At 36.7% G+C, this 15,634-nt stretch overlaps 1 protein-coding gene across 2 annotated transcripts in view; it reads right to left on the bottom strand.

The window, feature by feature from the left end:
* LOC145686491 (midasin-like) overlaps positions 1 to 15,634 on the bottom strand; it is a 630,928-nt gene that overhangs the window by 214,830 nt on the left and 400,464 nt on the right. For both annotated transcript variants that reach the window (XM_081759859.1, XM_081759860.1), the window contains exon 2: positions 1,307 to 1,460. In XM_081759859.1, coding sequence (XP_081615985.1) covers position 1,307 — 1 coding nt within the window. In that variant the 5' untranslated portion in view covers positions 1,308 to 1,460. The remainder of the gene's footprint in view (positions 1 to 1,306; positions 1,461 to 15,634) is intronic.

Below are 15,634 nucleotides of genomic sequence, written 5' to 3'. Positions count from 1 at the left end.
ATTACTGGCACTACGGAAGTTTAACGTGTTTATCTCAAGACAAGGCGAAGACGACGAAATTTTGCGGACATGTGCAGACTTAAAAGATAGATGCAGAATAGTGGTCCACAATGCTGGCTATCTCTGTGAAGTTTATCTCGAAAGCACCATCTACTAATAAACAGTGTTTCTCTCAGACCTGCTTTTGGGAGTGCACTGCCCCCCCCCCGAGCAGACAAAAAAAAAAACGTCTATAATATAATAATAAATACAATAGTATCAGTAGTGTACCCTAAGACGCCCACAGTTCATATATTTATATAGCTAAGGCTACTGATATATCAAAATCCATTTTACACACTGCATACCTGATATTACCTTTTATTGTAGTACGAAATAAGTTAAACAAGTACACTATTTAAAAATTGTACATATAGATTTCACGAGATGGATCCTTTCTTATATATTATTTATTTTTTCGTTGCTATGACAACTAAATTCACATCGTCGAATCACTATTATAACAACCAGAAAAGAAATTACATCTATTTCTGTTTTCATGTAATTTAAAAGTACATTTTGCCCACAAATACAAATAAAGATATAATAAAGATGTTCAGATACAAGTATCGTAGTACCCCCAGAATCTTAAGTGTGCCCCCCCCCCGGAACATTGTTTCTGAAAGAAACACTGCTAATAAAGGTGGCACATTTGAGTAGAATAACGACCATTTCTGGAGCGAACTGAACGCTACGGTAGTTCGAAACATTACCTAGCGGTATGTTTTCTACTATAGGATACTTGAGACAATAATGTAGGTACAAATGATGCAAAATGATGATGAAAAGATTAGGGGTATGGTAAAATGAAGATAATACAGTATTGCAATAAAATGGACGCGTGGTTTTAGTTCTATTGACAAAGTAATACCAACATGTACTTTCAAGCTGCTATCTTCGCTATTACTATTGCAGTACAGTTCCGACGTAATAACTAGTTTTCTTGAGTAAATTTGGAATTCTATGATTCTCAACTTCACATGCAATACTCCGTGATTTAATCCTTTTAACATTCTCCATTATTATGTAAATGGGCCGATTGATTTGCATTTCCAACTTCCAATTTTGTCTACAACAGTAAAACTTAAAAAAATACTCGTAGAAAGATGGTAACTGTGAATTCAAAGATACCATTCTCAGAACGCAATGATAAAAATTTAAAAACAAGCATAAAAGTTAATTACACAAATGAATCATAAGGATTTTGTTACTTCCAGATATTAAAGACACATTTATTTCAAACACGACTAGAAAGGTAATAACTTACTGTTTTTGTCCAAACATCTGAATTCCTCCCAGCGCCTTAAAAGCTCTTGTGCTTCTGTAATTGAGGCTTTGTTCAAAAGACTTTGACGCACTGCTTGTAGAAGGATTTGTTCTGTCTTCCACGTTATTTCGTCTAAATGTCTGCTGTAATCAGCCTGAAATGAAACAGCAAAAACACTTACTTAGCACATGCATAACAAATGCAGGAACAAAAACATAATTGTAATAATGATGATAAGAATATTTCAGACACTTCACCTTCCTCCGAATCTCATAAATACCCTCAAACTATTTTCAAGTTAGAAACCAAAAGTTTGAATATAGCACAAATATGAAGTGGAATAGGAAGATAATGATCGATAATTTCTGTGCATATATCAAGTTTCTCTCAAGTTAAAAATGACTTTTTTTTTTTTTTTTTAAGTTTAAAGTATAACCTTTACGTTAACGGGAAAGGATGATATATGTATGTGTAACATACCGGAAGAACTTATAAAATAAGAACATGGAAAGAAACTGGAGAATGTCGGGAAAGTCACGATGTTACCCAACACTCGGATCCGCTTACTTGCTCACTCAATGATTATACTACTGTACAGTTTTATTTCAAAATTTTATTTCTATCCCATAATTTTATTTCAAAAGTTATCTAACCAGTTTTCAATGAAGACACTAATAATTACGATGTACGTACATTAAAAACAATATTAAATTTCCTTCATATTAGATACAAATAATCTTCACATACGTTTGATGTTTTTCACATACAGATGAAGACACATTAAATATATCTCTAATTTCATGTTCTCATTATGGGTAACAACTGGACTGACGAATCAAATATTACTACTTTTTGACGTCGAGGATAAAAATTGGACCAAACTTTATGTCAACTAAAACTCTGTACAAGGAAGTATATATTTAGAACGTCAATCATGGGTGAAGGGAAGAAGAGGTTATTAAAGATCAGAAGCATTGAGTAGATGATTTTGATTTTCAAGAGAAATGCGAGAAGAATTTAGAATAGTCCCGTAATGGACAAGGCATCTTTGGATTTATAAACTGCGTGTTTGCAGATTATAACATATGTAATTAAAAATTACTTGAATACTTAAATTAACTAGTAAATCCTAGTTATACAGATGAAGCCATGATAATCCGGACAAGGACCCGACATGAAGGATGAGAAACCAAATAACGCTAGTGTATTCGACGTAGCGTATTCCTTTATTTCACATTGCGAGCTGTGAACGAAGCACACTGGTCTTGAACAGAGCGAAGGGAAAGGCGAGGGAAGGGAAGAATAGCTACCATCAACTGTAAGGGGAAAACAGTTGAAGAAAACCAACTATTAGCATAGTCATGAACATGCCGCTGACTAAGGATACCAGTATATTTAATTACAAAAAAAAAAAAAAAAAAAAAAAAAAAAAAAAAAAAAAAAAAAAAAAACATAGGGCAGATAACTAAAAGTACAAAATATGTGCCGAGTTCAACTGTGAAGAAACTCGCCATGTCATCTATGCACAAACTTACAAAGAAGTTTGACTGAACAGGATCTGTGGTAGATGAGTAGCGTTACCCGTGTTGGAAAAGGACCGAGGTGCAGAAGGAAGATATTCGTCTGTGGATGTTGCAGAAACCCACTAAGTTCAAAATGCGTCTGTTGTAGCAGACAAGAATGCTGTGAACAACATGAAGCTACACAAGATTATGACTTTACAGGAGCTGAAACACGTAGACCATGCTAAACGAGTACCGGTACGTACTGTACATGGCTACTGCAGAAAATCTATTCGAATGTTTACTTCATGACGGGTAAGAGTGATTCCACCTCAGTGGCTATGTTCATTCGCAAAATACACAGCATGTCTGTCGAAAACTTACAAATACTCGAGCTACTGCTGCAAGGTGTAAAGATTGGAGCGTGGTGAGCTGTACTGAGGATAAGAATCATTGGACCCATTTTCTTCGAGACAGTTAACTCAGCAGAATATATTACATCTTCGAGCTCTGCGGATTAACTCACTCCAGATGAATGAAGTTTTACGTATTTCCAGCAGAGAAGCGCGACAACACACGCCTCCTTTGAAACAGTGTACTCTGTTTTCAGTATGACAGAACTGTCTCGAAATATTTGTTGTCTATTAGGCCCCCTTGTATCCCACGTTGCGATTTTTTGGAGCAACCTGGGGAAGAAGTGTACCACAACAATCCACGAACCATTGTTGCTCGCACTGAACGTAACCAATCGAACCAAGCTCTATCTGGAACATGGAAATCGAACATTTCGAGCAGCACCTGTCGAGACGGAGAGAACACATGTAAATATTTCCTTTATATTTCAACTACTTACATAATACTGCCTTATATTATATCGTTTATACATTCATCACTTGATTTCGGTTGAGTTTATCCTGGTCCATTTTGTACATTAGATTTACGGATGGATTTCGACTTGAAACAAAAGATGAAAGATAATAATTAAATCAACAGTGACAGATAGTTTACTACCTATCATAATCGAAAAGAACGAACCAAGTAAGTTATTATAACCATATATAAAAAATTCTAACGCTTCTTCCCAAGAACTGACACGTGTTTCAACGTAACAGATTTAATTTACAAACAATATAGCTAACTATTGTGTGAAACCGTAAGTGTGTAATACTTGTTAATTTACGAAAGGTTTCTCCAGTATTTTTCTAATTAGATGAAATTAAAACTCAGCTCGTCAGACTCCTGGTTAGGTAGGACCTATATTCAATCTCACTCTTGACTGCGAGGGTTGCAGTGGAAGAAGTTTCGTCATTGCGCCCATTTCTCATTGGAAAATGAGATTTTTTTTTTCCCCCAAGAGAAGAACACTTCGCCTTCCTTTAGGTTAGAGAGTCAAACTTCATTAACATAAAACACGAAGTTTCCATCATTTACGAAAATGCTAAATTAAGTACGGAAGCACAGATACATGTGAAAGTCACGTCAAAGTAAATATTAATAATGGAAAAATGTTTCTACTTTCTGTGTTAATTTTTTCTTTAATTCAAACATTCTACCATTACATTTCTTTTCGTTGCTTTCTGATTTTCTAAAATGGATAATAACTAGTTCTCAATGAATTTTCAGCCCGCTGAATATTATAGATTAAAGTCATGCTTAATTTAAACCTCTAATTGCTTATATTTATCTGTTTTAGTTCGTCCAGCCACAACATTATATTATACTTGTTATTCAAGGACTTTAATACACAACATTATGTTGATTTAAATCATAGCGGTAGCACAGGTAGCTACATTTATTAACGTAACTGTTTGTGATTAGGAATTAGCAAGACACACAGACTGATTGACAGACAGACGTTTGTTTGCCTTTTATTATTTGGATAATTAGGATGTAAGTTATTGGAGAGAATATTTTATTTACAATTTAAAGTAACTTTTATTCTATTCAATAAAATTTCTGATGCTTGAAACCGTCTGTTTAGTTCGAATCTCGCGATACGTGAGTTTGACTGCATGCAACTTGATCCTTTAAGATTTCTTTAAAATCACTTCACAGAAAGAATCATATATTTAGGTTACATGTAGTTCGTGATCGCATTCTTCTTAAATTGTCGGAAGCTCCGCAGTGAAGATTCGTTTCCTTTGGTTTACTCTGTCTCCTGTAATCATTAATGCTCAGGTGTTAGAATAAGTACCCTGCATAGACGGTGACCAAAGATATCCGCCTCTTTCATGTCTCAAGAGGCGATTAGGTGTAAGGCTTTTATCTCGCTCTGTGCAGAGCCTATAAAATTTTCACACGAAGGGCAACAGCACATTTTATGTCAGTACTTTTTCTCCAACGTAGCAAAAAGCAAACAAACCGCACAATGTGCTTCTATCTATGGTGAATATGAAAGCACAGACGAGTGATAATTATTTATTCATAGAGGATTACATGCACGTCCGTAAACAGGAAATGTCATATAATTCCAGTACTTCCCTGGAACTATCATTGCGCGCATGCTAAAGCAGATAAATCTGATGTGGTAATTCTCACTATAATGGATTTAGTTACGATAAGAAAGACTCTCTCTTTTACATGGGTTTCTGTAAACAGTAAAGGGCAAACATGATCAGAAACGCCCTTCTTATGACAGTTCTACGGTCTTATGACTATACAAACTTCCCTTAATATACTTTCCTTCCGATTTTACTATTATTAGTTTCGATTCAAAACATTTTTAATATTTAATAAAACATTCCAAAAAATTAATAGCCACTCAATACTCATTCACAAGCATTTTTGTTCACTTTAAGATGTTTCTTCCACATTTAAGTAAGCACATATATTGTTTGTCAAGTGCAAATTACCATAGTTTTATAAAAGGTGTTACTTATTCTAAAATATGCTTGTTCTTGCTTAAAAAGTCTCGAAACTACCTTAATTTCTTGTTGTGCAAATTTAAACATAATGATATCTTAGAAAGAATACAATGGTTATGTACACTTAAGTGCCAAAAGTCATGTGATAGTTGTAGGGAACTTCTTGACGTTGCAGAAACATCGCGGAAAACCATTCAAACGGTGGAAGCAGTTTCAGCGCTGTCAGCTGGACTTTTTGAGAGTACTGAAACGTCAGACAGCAACCCGATGAGAAATATCGGGGATTGAGAGCAGGATGAAGGTTGATGCTAGACGACTGAGGTATGCTATTTCGGAAGTCCTTCGGATATAGAACTTTTCTTGGTTCACAGTTAAAGGGTAGACCGTGAATACCTCATTGGAGGCATTGCGACTCATCAGGAACAACGCAGTGGCCGACCACATTTGCTGAATGACCACACTAGGCGATGTTTGGGCAAGCAGAGAAGCAACAGTGGGTGAACTAACAGCATGAACTAGTGGAGGAAGTCCCAGCAACATATCTCAAGGTCAGTGCAGCGTAATTTGATGTCCATGGGATATCGAAGTCACAGACCGACACGGCGCCGCTATTAACCACTGACCATTATGGCGGCGACTCATGTGCGCTTGCGAACACATAGCTTGGATCTTACAAGGTAAGAGAGGGAGATTATATATCGAAGTGGAAGATGACTTATACACCAATCGAAAGTACTAATGACGTCTATTACGAAACTCTAATAAAAATTTTCCGAATGTATACACTGTGCGAGTTATATAAATATACAGGGTGTCCACAAAGTCCGTTTCCACCCCTTAAAATCGCAGACGGTGAGACAGATGCCAAAAAAACAAAAGTTTAGTCATTTTAAAAGTACAACATATTAAAGCAAAAAGTATTGTCCCAGGGTCACCCGCAGGGTCCCAGGCGAGGTCCAACTCAAAAATTTCAAATGGCCAGGGGGTCAAGTAGCATATTGTTGGAAAGCTGTTGGAAAATGAAAGAAGACGGAACAAGTTTCGATTCCCTAAAATTACCCTCTAAAATTAGGGCCCCACGTGGGGTCCAATTGAAAAATTTCAAATGGCAAGGTGGTCAAGTAGCATATCGGATTTAAACAATAAATAAAAAGGATATAAACAAGATAATTTGTATATCTCTTATTTACAAATTTCAGAGAACTACCTAAATTCCGTTTTTCGAGGAAGATCATTTTCTTTTCTCAACAATTCGAATGGTCGCAGCCCCCAAAAAGGAAACTCCTATGTCTATTCCAGTAGAAGATGGACTCTAGTTGTGGTTTGGGCCGCGATGGCTCAGTGGTAGAGCGTTCACATCTGGTGCTTGGGGTCCGGGTTCGATCCCAGCCTCCGTCAAGTGAACTTTGTGGTGGACAAACACCGTGTGCGTGGGTTTTCTCGGGGTTCTCCCGTTTCCTGCCACTTTCTTCATTCCACCATTTCATTCATCACTCATCATCACCGTCTCCTTTAGCCTAACTGGCATAACCATGGGCCGTAAAATTCAAAGATTTCATTTTCTAGTTGTGGTTTATTACTGAGAAGTGCATGGTCAGGCTAATTGCTTATAAAGAATAATTGCAAAAGAAACGGTACATATACTTGGTGAATACACAAAACGCACAGCGCATCGTCAATTAAGAGCACAGATATATTTTAGTTTTTGTAGTTTAAACATGATCTATAGATACGGACGGATAAAATAAGACAACGGATGAAAGTACAAATAAGTAAAATACGTCTATATATTTAATGTCTATTAAATAATCATTTCTCTACGAGGATGGAAAAACACACCGAGCAACAAAATTTCAACCTTACGAATTAAATTTAAAATATTTTAATTCAATGATGACAACGAAATATATGCTGCTAAATAAGGACTTCATGACAGCCTAATTAAGAACTTTTTCTAGCATGGTCAACAACCAGAGTAAAAAGTAGAAAATGGCCAAAAATCACAACAGTATTGTGAAGATATGTGTATTTGGACATATGAAAAAGTTTCTTATTTTGAACAATGGAACATTTTATTTCAAAAGAACATTTCAGTCAAAAGCATCATCATTCGTTTCAAATTAAATCACCTATCGACTTGTTTTTTCTAAGTTCATTTGCCTTTGCTGTCTGCCATTCATTTCTTACGTTGTAAATTTTTCAGTTAATAAAATAACAGATTGCTTCCCCGTCCGCATTCCTATCATCACTTTACCTTGGTTAATCTACGAGCATGCACTTTTTTCATCGAGACACAAATCAAAGTGAATAACCGAGGATATGAACCCGGAAGGAACGCCAGACAAAATGGATTGAAAGACTATTGGAAGGGACAGTCGACATGGAGCGAGGGACGAGATAGAAGGTAGACCGCTAGCTACATTTGAAATTGACGATTGATAGCCTTGCTCTATCTTAGAGAGCACCTTTGATTCAACGACGATGTATTGCTTTTTAAGAAGAAGTTATAAGTTTGTCTAAAGTTGCGGTCTTCGCGAAGTTGGTTACTCAGTCCGGGTTTCCCCGACTCTTAACTTTGGTTACTTGAACGACCAGCCAGCCAAACAGAGGGATGGACGGACGTCGGCCCGTTGGAGGAATCGTGGAGAGGACAACGATCAGACCTGCAAGTAAGTGCGAGTAGATTAACCTATCCCGAAAGTTACTCCCTTCTTGCCCCTTTTCACCCCCTTTAACATCACAGTCTGTTTCTTTTGTACGTGTTGGATTTCATTTAAATGCAACCCAGGTTGGATCCCGTACCTCATATTTTGTTAAGTTCTATATTTACGAAATCCTGGGCGCAACTTGTCGGATCTGACATCCCCAAACACGTCAATTACTCACACATCATCTGAGCTCTCAGACCGACAAGGGGCGACTGCACATGGCGGAGATGTGGTTTTAACTTGTGTGGATGCACACATATCTGCGACCCTCGATTTATTTTGCATTAGTTTGTTTGCCGCCCACCGTTAGAATTTGATGAAATTCTATTTGTTTTGCCACCCTCCCTCCACCCTCTCAATTTGTTGTGTTATTTTGTTTTGTGTGCTTTTAGTTATATTATTTAGAGATATTTAGAGAAAATGGTGAATACTAGCATTATGGCACAAACTCTACTTACGTCTCTAGATTCTATTGTGCGCCCCACATTTTTTCACGGCAAGTATGGGGAAGACGTCATTCGTTTTTTTGAGTATTTCGAATCTTACTGCGTCATTTATGAGTTCAATGCAGTAAAGAAGCGTCATTTGCTTCCATATCTATTAAGGGACGGAGCCTTAGCGTGGTTTCTAGCTTTAACTAGGACAGACGAATTTGTGAACTTGTCGTATGTAGACATAAAGAGACGAATGATCACATTATTTGGTGGTTTTGTGGTTAAGAAGGTGACGGAACACACCATTCGTTCTAGAGATCAAAAAGAAGGGGAACCTATTATGACATATATTTATGAGAAGCTAGATCTCATACTTAGTTTTGATAAAGCCATGCCGATTCAACAACAAATTAATTTCCTTATTGAAGGGTTATTGCCTCAGTATTTTAAGCTTACATGCAACAAATTGTTTCCATCTGTTGATGCGTTATGTGAGTTTTTATTACAAGAACAGTCAGCTGAGTTAATAGTAAATTACAAGACGCTCATTAAATCTAATTCGAAAGAACAAGTCTTGCAGTTTAGTACACCGGAATTTATCGCTAAGATAGCTGATGTTTCATTGCGCGATAATTCTCATGTTTCATTTCCTCTCGAAGAACAACGGGAAAAAAAAGAAATGCTTGCACGTTTGCATTATGATATCTTATCCGCTGAGAAAGAATGCAGTGATCAACAGTCTGTAGATTCTATTCCGCCTCATCAACAGAAATGTAACTCTTTTTTTTCTTTTTGTTCCTCTGAATGTAAAAGTGCCGAGAATAATAATAATATGCATGATAGAATGGGCTCTGCGACGAATACCTCTGTTATGGTTAAGAACGAACAGAACAAGCGCAAACAGAATCATAGTACGTCTCACGTGAATAATAAAATACACTGTCCGGCCAAAGCATTAGAGTGCAACATGGCGCAAGTCAGGAGAAGTAATAATTGTAATGTTTTACATAGTGGAAATAGTTCAGGGAATAGTGAAAGACCTGTTTTTAAGACCCACACGATTACTACGCCTATTGTTAGGGATAGGATTCTGCCTTGCATCAAAATTACTATTGGAAATAAAGAGTATAAAGCGTTATTGGACTCTGGGAGTCAAATTTCAATTTGCACTAGAGAGCTCCTTCCTCCGAACACTAGACTTGTTAAAAGACGTACTATTATCCGTGGCATCTCGGGTAAAGGACTTGAAACTAACACGTTAGCTGTACTGAAGTTCAAAATTGACGGCTATTCATTTACGCATACTTTTAGAGTTGTTGACAAATTTGCTTCTTCTGTTTTGTTGGGGAATGATTGGTTACTTCCTCAACATGTCACTATTAACCAGGATATTCACGTAGTTCATATAGTTAGGTTTGGGAAGCCTACTGATCACGCTTTACCTGAAAGTCATGCTATAGGCACAGTTTCCGAACAGACAGCGAACCTTATGCAAGCGTATTTCATAACGGCGAAATCTGTTACTTTGCCACCAAATTCCAGTGTTTCAGTACCTGTTCGTAAAATTAATGATTTAGTGGGAATTAAAAATGTTTTGCAACCCAATGAAAACATCTGTTCTAAAGCCGAAATTTTTGTTAATGAATCTAGAGTGGATCCTGTTAATCCTGTCATTAGAGTAGTCAACCCAACCAACAAGAAGTTGTGTTTAGAGAAAAATCTCCATTTAGGTGAAGCCATTGACATTAGGCCGGGTGCACATGATCCAAATGATACAGATAGTGTTCAAAATCATGGTTTAGCCAGTAAACAAGACAACAATAACTTTCCTGCTGGTTTTGATGTCAAGCGTGTGGACATTAACCCTCAACTTTCGGACGATCAGAAGCAAATGTTTTATTCTGTTATAGAGGAGTATAAGGATTGTTTTTCTTGGTCAGAGGATGATTTTGGAGTGGCCAAGGGCTACGTACATGAAATTAAAATGCTAGATAACGTCCCAGTTCACACCAATCAGTTTCCTATCCCCTTCCATTTAAGAGAAGAAGTTAAAAAACAGATTGATACTTTGCTTAAACAAAAGGTTATTAGGAGGTGCATCTCGAGTTATAACTCGCCTATTCTTCTCGTGAAAAAGAAGTCTGGATCTTATAGATTTTGTTTGGATTGTAGAGCGATCAATTTACACATTGCACCAGACAGTTTTCCTGTACCGTCGATAGAAGACATTCTTTCGCGTCTTAGTAAGTGTCGCTACCTGTGCTGCTCGGACTTGCTCAGTGGTTTTTTTCAAGTGAAAATCGCGGAAGAATACCAACACGTCACTGCCTTTTCAATCCCAGGAGCTGGTTCTTTTTGTTTTACAGCACTTCCCCAAGGCCTTATCACTAGTTCCGCTGGTTTAAACAGATTAGTGAAAATGACATTGGAAGGATTAGAATCTGAACAAATTTTCGGGTACCTTGATGATTTTTTCTGGGGTGGGAATACTTTTGAGGATGTTATCAACCTCACCAAGAAGTTATTTCAACGAATTAGAGAACGTGGTCTTAAACTTGCACCAGGAAAAACGAAATTGGCTTATTTTTCATTAACAGTTTTGGGACACGATATTTCGTACGATGGCTTGCGAATTTCCAAGAAAATAACTGACTCCATTAGTAATTATGAACGTCCGAAGACGAAAAAACATGTGAAAAGTTTTCTAGGATTAGCTAGCTTTGTAAGACGATTCTTACCTAATTTTTCTGAAATTGCGGAACCTTTGAATTCACTTCTCAGAAAGGATGTACCGTTTAAGTGGACACAAAAACAACAAGATGCTTTTGAGAAAATTAAAGATCTTATCATAAAATCGCCATATTTGATGCATTATAATCCTAAACACCCTGTATACTTGTTCTGTGATGCATCAACTCGCGGTCTGGCTGCCGTGCTCAAACAACCTATATCCTCTCCAGATGACCCAGAGTTAGCACCTATTGCTTATTGTAGCCGTAGCTTAAATAAAAGCGAGAAGTCTAGACACCCTTATGAACTTGAACTTTTGAGTATCATATATGCCTTTAGATCCTTTCGTTACTTTTTGCTAGGACGTCACTTTTTTTTGAAAACCGATTGTAAGAGTCTTTTGTTTTTAAAGCAGACAAAAAATGTAGGCAAATTTGCTAGGTGGCTTAGTTTTATTGAACAGTATAACTTTACTGTGACACACATATCTGGGGTATCTAACATAGAAGCCGATGCACTTTCACGTTTTTCTCGTGCCCCCAGGGACATTTCTGATGAGCAACAAAATGAGGAAGACCCTCGAGTATTTTCTTCCACTGTTACAGAGTGTAACAATATGCTAAGTGACGAACCTTCTCTCAGAAATGAACAAATGAAGGACCCGTTTTATAAGGATATTTTTGATTGGTTAGAAAACAAGGAAAAGAAAAATCCCAAAATTGAAAGACAGGCATTTTATTTCACGGTTAAAGAAGGAATCTTGTATAGAAAACAAAAAACATCTAGTGGTATGAAATTTTTAGTTGCTGTACCTGTTTCATTACGCTACAAAGTTTTTGATGCGGCTCATACTTCTGCCATAGGTTCAAGTCACGGAGGCTTTTCTAAGACATATGATCTTTTAGTGAAATCTGTGTATTTCCCTAATATGAAACAATATATTTATCAGAAATGCCAAGAATGTTTAATTTGCCAGTCCAGCAAAAATAAACCTGGTTCTGCTTATGGTACATTGCAAACGTATCCTCAAGTGCCGCCCTTCTATCGCATTTTTGTAGACATTGGAGGGGTGTACTCCTCGAGTAATATTTTGAGACACAAGTATTTGATTGTCGTAGTCGATGCAGCTACTCGATATAGTATTTGTGGTTCATTAGCAGATATAACAGCGTCTTCTGTAAGTAGTTTTCTTTATGAAAATGTAATTTTGAAATACGGTATTTTCAAAGAATTAGTTACAGACAAAGGTCCATGTTTTACAAGTAACCTATTCAAGGAGTTGTGTGCAATGATTGGAGCTAAGATTCGATTTGTAAATGTTCAAGCTCATTACGCTAACGGGACTGCTGAGATAGCTATCCGAAACATTGAACAGAGACTGAAATCTGCGTTGTGTAATAAAGATCAAGGAAAATGGGTCGAACTGCTGCCATCTATTATGTTAGCCCACAATTTAACTGTTAACTTATCATCTGGATACAGCCCCTTTGAACTTTTGCATGGATTCAGATGTAGAATGCTACACGAAGCAATTTTGGACACCCCTTGTCAATTTCAGGACAATGCTGAACGTTTACAGCAACTTGGAGAAATACGAGACAAAGCCCATGATAAATGGTTCCAGAGACATAAGACGGCAACGAAATTTTATGACAAACGTCATTCGAAACCCAATTTCAAAGTCGGAGACAAGGTATGGATTTTGGACAGCACCATGAAGAAAGGATCCACCAGAGCTTTCAGTGGACGTTATTTTGGTCCAGGAATAATTCAAGATATTGACCACCCAAATTCCTATTTTGTTAAGTTCAAGACTGCGCGAGGAAGATTCAAGGTTGATTCGATTGCAGTACAAAGATTGAAGAAGTACTACGAGAGACAGGAGAAGGAAAACGAGGGAGAGGAAGAAGAAGATGATGTTGACTTGGATATACAAGACATTGTCGAGGATGCTACTGCGAATGCCTGCTGTGCCGAAGAACAGGAAGGAAGAAATAAGAGAGAGAAAGAAAAAGAAGAACACTATGAAATTATTTTTAATCCTTCGGTAAACATGATAGAAAAAGAAGAAGATATTCCATCTGTGAATCTTCGTGAGGTTGTGATTGCCAACCAATTACCTACTTGGGCTGAAACAGGGAAGAATTGTTCCAGTTTGAAACCGAAGTTTGGTGCCAATTCTGCAATCAACAAGAAAATCAGTGTTTTTCGAGGAGATATCGCTATGATTAAAGCTGACGCCGTTGTCAATCCCACGAATGAATTACTTATTCCATTAGGAGGAGCAGGTAGAAGTATCCAAGAAGCTGCAGGAGAAGAATTTCGTAAAGACTGCGAGAAAATACGTTCTTTAAAACCAGGACAAGTGAAGATTGCTCCAGGCTATAATCTCCCCGCTGATCATGTATTATTGACGTGTGGTCCCAGAGATGCGAACAAGAAGACTTTGGAGAATTGTTATAACAATTGTTTTGATTTTGTGTTGAAAAATCAGTTTTCAACTGTGGCTTTTCCTTGCATCGCTGCTGGTGCATTTCATTTCCCTAAGGAACCTGCTGCTAGAATTGCATTGTTGAGTACACGAAAATTTTTAGAGGATCATGTGGACAACGTAGACCGTATTGTATTGTGTATTTTCGACAAGGAGAATTGGGATCTCTATCAGCGTCTTTTACCTGTGTATTTTCCCTTGGAAGAAGGAAAAGAAGTGGAAGCTGTTTCTCTGCAATGAAGTTTTTTTTAAAAAAAAAGAGGAAAAAAGAAGACGGTTCTCAAAGGAAGATTTGATGGATTAGGAACATCTGTGAAGTTAGTGACGAATTTTGTTTTGACACTGGCCATGTCATTATGGAATTTGTTTTGGTTTGTTTGTATTTCTAAGTCTTGCCGGCAATAACAATTACAACGAAGATAAGGAGAAAAAGGAGTACTCATATAGACATCATTTTTTTTCAGTCACTTAGAACTGTTGGTTAACTTTGTAGAACACGTTCTTTTTCTTGGTCATCTAATCAACATCTTATTGATACATTATGTTTTGCAGAAGAAAACTAGGGAGATAGACGCAACTATGAATTGATATTTGTATACTATCTATGTTATGATAGTGATGAAGAAGGAATCCTTACGTTTTTTGCATTTTTCAAGATGCATTTTATAACCCAAATGTGGATGTAAAGAAGAATGAAGTTTTTCTTTCCCTGGATTTTTGATTTGATCCTACGATTTGTTATTAGTTATTGGGAATATACCCAGTCAATGTATTCTTTTCAAAGGAATATACACTTTTATAACCTCTTGTGTGATTTTAGTGATCTTTTGGAATGATCAATTTTTCATCGTCTGCAGTGTATATAGTAAACTTGCGTATTTCATCATGAAGATGACTTGGGATTTATTCATGACGAAGATTTGTACTTATTTGATATATACTTTTGTATATTTGTAGATTTGACTTGATTCCACATTTTCCTGTGGGTATACGTACTTTTACTTTCATATAAGAAGAAAGAAGTTTCTTTTCTTTTAGCGCATAATTAGTTAGGGATTTAGGAATATGTTTGGTGATAGTCTGTCATGTTGATTTCTTTTGAGGTTTTTAATAGCCAGTGCAGAGGGCTATAACTCTGCCAATACGTCGGTCATTGTGGAACTAAATTCTCCACAATTCGTTTTTCTAAAACCTGAAATCAACATTCTTTTGTGTTGTTTTATCTGTTCTTTCTATGGGTAGCTAGATTAATTTTTCTTCTACCGCGTAATGATTATTTTGATTATAGAGTTACAATTTTATTGGAATTGGAGTTTTTATTTACTATATATAGATATATACGTATGAATTATGGTTTAGTTATTAATTTTGCTTTTTTTCCCCTGATTTTTCGTCAATTTTATTCATTCCATTATTTTATCCAATTATTGTCCCTATTCTCATATCTTACGTGTTTTGGGCAGTCATTGATTGTATTCCCTAAATCTTGTGATGTTACTGCTACATACCTGTCTACCCTACTCCTATAATCTACTTGTACTGTATGAACTTTCCAGTTATGTGATGTGTAAGGACATTGTACCTGTGATTTCCAGATCT

The sequence above is a fragment of the Thermobia domestica genome, chromosome 5, assembly GCF_964235325.1.
Source record: "Thermobia domestica chromosome 5, izTheDome1.hap1.1, whole genome shotgun sequence".
Taxonomy (NCBI): Eukaryota; Metazoa; Arthropoda; class Insecta; order Zygentoma; family Lepismatidae; genus Thermobia; species Thermobia domestica.
The sequence above is the reverse complement of the archived record's forward strand: the minus strand, read 5'-3'. Positions and strand labels throughout refer to the sequence as shown.